The sequence below is a fragment of the Monodon monoceros genome, unplaced genomic scaffold, assembly GCF_005190385.1.
Source record: "Monodon monoceros isolate NGI ecotype Baffin Bay Population unplaced genomic scaffold, NGI_Narwhal_1 Super_Scaffold_19, whole genome shotgun sequence".
NCBI classification, from domain to species: domain Eukaryota; kingdom Metazoa; phylum Chordata; class Mammalia; order Artiodactyla; family Monodontidae; genus Monodon; species Monodon monoceros.
The window spans coordinates 42,322,484-42,329,365 of record NW_021703775.1 but is presented as its reverse complement, the minus strand read 5'-3'; the positions used below and the strand labels follow the sequence as shown (position 1 = coordinate 42,329,365).

The following is a 6,882-nucleotide window of genomic DNA, read 5'->3' as shown; positions in this document are numbered from 1 at the left end:
CGCCATTTCTAAGCCTTGGTCTCACGCATTTATCTAGAGGGAATGCTGAGATTCTTTCCAGGACTTCCAGCCAATGGCTACACTCCTCCTCTCTGCCCCAGCAGCTCCGGGCCAATGGGCGGAAGGCTACCTTTCGACTCAATACTGCTCCTTTCCAGCCAATCGGAAGAGTTCTTCAAATACCTCTCTCTAGGACGCGCTAGCTCCGCGGAAGCTGGCTTCACTTCCGGGCGGCTTCTAGGGGCGGCTACGCGGGTTGGCATAGCGACCGTTTTACGTTAACTGGTTTGTAGCTTTCATCCAGGTGACTGCGAGACTGCGGGGGCAGCTTGTCTTCCCATTTCCTCTCGGTTCCCTGCGGCCGAAAGGCCTTCCAGGCTCCGGGGGTCTGGCCTAGGCTTCCGCGGCGGCCCTCGGGGGCGGAATGGCTGCGGAAGAAGAGGACGAGGTGGAATGGGTAGTGGAGAGCATCGCGGGGTTTCTGAGGGGCCCGGACTGGTCCATTCCCATCTTGGACTTTGTGGAGCAGAAATGTGAAGGTAAAATTCAGATCCCGAATCATCAATCCTTTTTCACCTCTCTCACACCAACAGCTTCTCCACAAACTGCCTTTCATCTCCCCGGTCTCCACTCCTGTCTGCCAGGTTTAGAGCTGGTTTTTAGGATGTTTTGCTGTCACTGCGCCGGTCCTTTCCTTCACGGAAATGAAAACGATGACCGAGATACCTTTCCCCCTGGGCCCAAGCACACATCCGAAAAACATCAGACTTTAATCCTATGTTGGGTCTCTCACCTCATCCTGCACCTTTCTGCCCTGGGCAGGTGCACTGTTTGTGTGGGTTTCTTCAACAACTTCCCCAGTGACTTGGGAGGGGAGACGTCAGTTTGCTTCTGAGATCCTTCTGATCCCAACAGTTGACCGAAAAGTGGGTGGGCGAGGGGTGTGTGATTACTCCAGCAGGCCCAGAGCCGGTGATCTTGGTGGCCTGTATTCCCTTTTTTGAGTTCTCTGACTCTCGGTTATACCAAAAATGGAGGGTATCTTACAACAAATGAGTTATGTAACCGTGTCATAACATTTCCTGTGAGGAAAGGATACCTCCAGGTTCTGATCAGTTCACGCTTTGGAGTCCTGCATTCAGTTCTTAGAGACAAATTGGAGCCCATTCATGGAAAAGGAACCACAAACGATGTCATATGAATAATTCCAGGCTGTTGTTGCAGTTGTTTAGCCGGCCAAGACTTTAAGGGTAGTCATATCCATTAATCGTTTGAACATCTGTCTTATGTTGGAGGGATTAGACTTGTTTTTGTAAGCTTCAGTGAGATAGAGCTAGGGTCAGTGGGTACAAGCTAGAGGGGAACAAATTTCTGTGAAGGAAGTGCTTCATAACAGAGAGTATCCCAGATAAATTAGCCTGCCTCAGGAGGTAATGAGTTCCCCAGCCACTAGCAGTGTTTGAATGAATCTGACAACAACTTAATGGAGTTATTATAGAGGGGAATTCAACTATCAAATGGTTGGTTATCCTGGATGATCTTTTAAGAGTCCTTTCAGCCCTAAGATTCCATGAAGCCGGTAAAGAGGAAATTTACTTTGACCACTGAATCTTTTCATTACATTCTCATTGCCATGAGCAAAATTCAAATAGTATTTATTAAGTATTGTTCTTACAGGTAATTTTTAAAATAAGTTCAAAATAACTTTTATTTCTGCTCTTTTTAAGAATTTAAAATGCTATTATGAGACTGATGAAGCATGTGGTGGTATTCTGACCTCCTTTAGGAGAAAAAGGAAATTATGTCACCTTTTGATTCCATTTACCCTACTGAATGAAACTAAATGCTGCAATGGAAAAAAAAAAATAAAGCATTGTTCCTTTTATCCCCAGATGTCAAAAGTGGCTGCATCTCAGTTGTAACACACCTGATTGTGTAATTTTACAGGGAAACAGTAATCCTCAGCCTTATAAACATGTAATGTAGTAATTTGGCTTCAAAATTAACTGAAAACAGCTTTAGTAGCTGCTACATTGCATGTATGCCCAGTGTTATATAGAGCAGATGCCAGGAGAAATGGAAGTAACATCCCAGTGACACTTGAAATAATAATGTTTATATTTCACTGACTTTGGGTTGTCAATGTGCTATTCATCACCTCAGATAATTTAAAAATTAGTTTTGTACTACTCTGTAATATCAGCCTTTATTTCAAAATGTATTGAGTGTCGTTCGGCCAGAAGCTGAGGATAGAAAGATGAATAAAACAAATCCTTGTGCTTGAGAAGTTTGCAATTTGGCAGGTAAATGGAATTTAAATGTAAATTGGCAGGTGTTATAATAAGGGTAGGCACATGGTGCTGTGTATTTTAAGAGTTCAGAGGAAGTACTCTAACTAGCCTAGGAGTTGGGAGTGGGTAGCAGATCATGGAAAATGTGCCACTTGCAATATTTTGGAGAATGGTTGGGAGAAGGGGGGCCGGGTAAAGGCAAAGAGATCTAAGGGCTTGAGCAAAGGCATGGTTTTTTTTTGTCTTTTTGTGTTACATTTGTCAGTATTCCAAGTAATTGTGTATTGTTAAGAGTGCAAAGTTTGGGTTTTGGAGTGGTGGGAGTTGAGATTTGGGATCCAGTCTTGGAGGGTTTTGTCTGGTCTTCTAAGTATTTTGGATTTATTCTCTAGGCAAAGAGCAGTAATTGAAGAGTTTTAAATAGAAAATTACAGAAGTTAGTTTTGCATTTTAGAAAGATCATTTGGGGGGAATATTATAAAAAGGGGGTTTATTGCTTACAATTCATGAGTTTGTCTTCTTTCCTTAATCACATTGTAGCTTCTTGAGGGAATATATATCTTTCTAATCTACATTGTTTCACACATATGATCATTCAGTAAACATTTGTTTTTATTTATTTTTATTTCATTATTGATTTATATGTAATAAAGAAGGCCGAGTAACTTTCAGTAAAATTTGGATCAGCAAAGTTCCAGTATGATAAAATAATCTGGAACCTGTTGTAAAAGGAATTATTTAAAAACTATCAACAATAATGTTCCATTTAAAGTTTATAAAGAAATTGTTGCCTTATATTATTGATTGAAAAGTAGCAAATTAGTGTTCATCTTCCATATGAAGTAGATTTTAAGTAGGAAAAAAAACTTGTTTACAACTAACACTACACACACACACACACACACACACACACACACACACACACACATTTTTTAATCCCAAGAATTTAAAGCAGAAGAGCTGGTTTATAAGGCTGAGAGTTCTATTTGTAAGACAACTAGAGTGGACTTTGATATTTGCATTAATGAAATGACTTGTTATTTTACACTATGCAATATTTTTCTTTTAAATTTAGTTTTTGATGATGAAGAAGAAAGCAAATTGACCTATACGGAGATTCATCAGGAGTACAAAGAACTAGTGAGTATTTTTTTACCTGATTTTAAATGTAATTAGAATAATATTAATTCAAGATGTTCTGAATTTTAAAAATGGATTTTTCCATTAAAATTCTTTAATTAAAAAATTCCAATCTACCCTAATAGTACTACCAGTTGCATTAGACTCCAAGCGTTCTCTGTGCATCTCAATCAATCTTTATGACTGTAGAATGTAAGAAATAGATTTAGGACAACTATTTTAAGGGATCTTGCATCTGGTATTTAAATTTTATTCTTATTCTTCTGCTGATACATCCAGGGGAGTGTTAATTATTAATTTAGCCATGTTGTCTTGAGATTTTAAGGAATGCCTCTGGGTAGCAGAAGAGTTATACCACATCAAACTTCATAATTGTGACTTCAGTGATTTCTGGGAGAGTAAATAAAATTTTATTTGATTCTCTGCAAAAATTTTCACTTTTTGTTTGTTTTTTCGGTGAAAGACATTGTCACTGCCATATAATATAATTTTATGTAGATTAATAATTGCAAACAAGCATTTGATTATAGTTTTCTAAACTCAATGTAAAATTTGGAATTTTTCTATGTAAATTACGAAAAAAAAATTAAACTTTCTATTTTTAGGTTGAAAAGCTGTTAGAAAGTTACCTTAAAGAAATTGGAATTAATGAAGATCAATTTCAAGAAGCATGCACTTCTCCTCTTGCAAAGACCCATACATCACAGGTTTTTTTTTTTATTCTGCTAATATATACTTTTAACAAAAATGCTCAGATGTCACTTAAATTTGCTATGTTTGATTGTCAAAGTATAATATTCTAGACATTGTAAGAGTGAAAAGCCAATTTATCACATATGGGTTCTTTTTTATAACAACCTTGAGAAATGATCATTTGAGACATAATGAACTGATGCTATTAAAAAGGAACTTTCTGAACTCAGTACTATACTAGATCACAGGCTTTATGCAAACTACTGTTTTATTTATATAGATCTCGGACAATTTTGCAGTTGCCCGGTTTCTAATCTTAGCAGATACATAGCGCACAGTTCCTGGGCTTCCTTCTCTTAGAACTAATTTTATTGTCTCATTAGTTCTGCAGTGCTGGATTGAAGTAGGTCTTATGTGTATTTATAACTAATATTTACTGACGGCTCATGCTAGCTGCTTTTTTTTTTTTTAAAACATTTTTCATTTTCACCAAGGTCTTTATTTATTTTTTCTTGGCTGCATTGGGTCTTCGTTGCTGCGTGTGGGCTTTCTCTAGTTGCGGTGAGCGGGGGCTGCTCTTCGTTGTGGTGTGTGGGCTTCTCATTGTGATGGCTTCTCTTGTTGTGGAGCATGGGCTCTAGGCGCGCAGGCTTCAGTAGTTGTGGCATGCAGGCTCAGTAGTTGTGGCTCGCAGACTCTAGAGCACAGGCTCAGTAGTTGTGACATGCGGGCTTAGCTGCTCTGCGGCATGTAGGATCTTCCCAGACCAGGGATCGAACCTGTGTTCCCTGCATTGGCAGGCGGATTCTTAACCACTGCACCACCAGGGAAGTCCCTAGCTGCTGTTTTAAGCAATTGGCATGTATTATCTCACTGAATCTTCCTGACAATCCTTAAGAAATTGGTACTATTTTACTTCCATTTAGAAATGAGAAAACTAATGCACAGATATATTAAGGAACTAGTGCAAAGTCCACAGCCAAGTAACAAAGCCAGGATACCAGCCCAGGCACTCCAAGTGAGAGCCCTTGCTCAGAGATTGAGTATAGGGGTATGTTACTACCAAATATAGTTTACCAAATAAACTATAATTCCTTATAGTTTAGTGAGGATTGTCTATGATATGACCTGAAATTATTATTTTCAACCTTCTCCTGCTGTCGTTCTCCAACACATTACATACTCTAGTAGTTCTGGCCACTTTCTCTTGTAAGCATCCATGTGCCTGGCTTTGCTCATGGTAGTCCCTTAACCTGGAATGTTCAGCTCCCACCTCCTCCTCCCTCCATCCTTTTCTTAGCCAGAGAAATCCATCTCATCATCAGGGTGTGCTGAAATGCAACTTTCCTGATCCCTCTAGTCAGACTAGCACGCATTCTACCTTACTGAGCACTCTTACATTTTCAATTCAATTTGACTGCCTTGAATTATAGTTTCTTACACATCTGTTTGCCTTGAAGAATTTATCGAAAATTATTAACTAGTATTTAAATTTAAGGCATTGGTATTTGTTTTTATTTTCCTTGTTTTTCAGGAATATTTTCTGCTTTGGTTAATATTTGTCAGCCTCTTAATTAAATTATTATGAATGAATCTGAATTACTTTGTGAAAAAAGATGTTCATAGTAATAGTAGTCACATCCATCTTTTGTTTTCATTATCAGGATAACTTTAAATTATTTTTGAATGAAGATGTTCAGAATTTTAAAATACTGTTTTCAGATCAATAGTAACACATCCTTCTCTTTTGCTCAGTTATACAACACCTTTTGATTTGGAGTTGATTGGTAGTACAGCCTTGTTGTGTACAAGGAGGCAAGCCTTTTGACACAGACAGGCCTGGATTTGAGTCCCAGATCTTTTGTTTATTTTCATTTACCACGGGCAAAGTTGTTTTACAGTTTTCCTTATCCATTCTGATTCTCAGTTTCTATATCTATAAAATAGGAATAGTATCTACTTTGAAAGGTTTTTGTGAAATTTGAGCGAAAATGTTCATAAAGCATTTAGCACAATACCTGACACATATAAGGTGGTCTATAAATGGAAGCACCTCTTAATTAAAGGTAGCTTTTTTGGTGGTTGATTAGCAGGGTACTAATTAGGCCAGAGTCATGTGTTCAATCCCCATGTGGACTAGTTAGCTTTATTCTCTTCTGGAGCAAACTCTTAGCCCCGGATTCTGAAGGCAACATGATTGAATCAGCACAAGGCCATCACTGTTAATCAGAAAAACAGCCCAAAGCATGCTATTTACTGCTTTGCAGCAATAATCTAATCTTTGTAAATAAAGGTCAGAATGCTGATTCCATTATGCTAATATAGGGTGCCTAAGAATGAATTCAAGAAACGAATTGCTTGCCTAGAGTAGTTTAGGAGGTACTTTTCATTTTGTTTTGGTCTGTTTGGTTTGATTTTGATTTTTTAAAACAGCTGCCAGCTCCCCTCTCATTGATTGTACTGCTAAAGCCGACTTGCAAAATTCTTTTCACCTGGTTTGGTCATTGTTAGCCCTAGACCACTGATCCTGGCATACTCTTTGTGTATTAAAATCAGCAGTAGTAAAGAGTGCATCAGATGAAGACCTCTAGTTTAAAAACAACAACAACAACTACCATCTCTCTTTCTTTTCTTGCTTTCTTGCTTTTCCTCCTTCCCTCCCTCCTTTCTTCCTTCCTTCCTTCCTTCCTTCCTTCCTTCCTTTCTTTCTTTCTTTCTTTCTTTCTTTCTTTCTTTCTTTCTTTCTTTCTTTCTTTCT

At 38.3% G+C, this 6,882-nt stretch overlaps 1 protein-coding gene across 1 annotated transcript in view; it reads left to right on the top strand.

Annotated features, from left to right (window-relative positions):
* The first annotated feature begins 219 nt into the window (after nt 1-219).
* The window catches only part of CFAP36 (cilia and flagella associated protein 36), a 32,870-nt gene continuing 26,207 nt past the window's right edge, over nt 220-6,882 (top strand). The window contains exons 1-3 of the mRNA XM_029231483.1: nt 220-539; nt 3,367-3,431; nt 4,037-4,138. Coding sequence (XP_029087316.1) covers nt 425-539; nt 3,367-3,431; nt 4,037-4,138 — 282 coding nt within the window. The 5' untranslated portion in view covers nt 220-424. The remainder of the gene's footprint in view (nt 540-3,366; nt 3,432-4,036; nt 4,139-6,882) is intronic.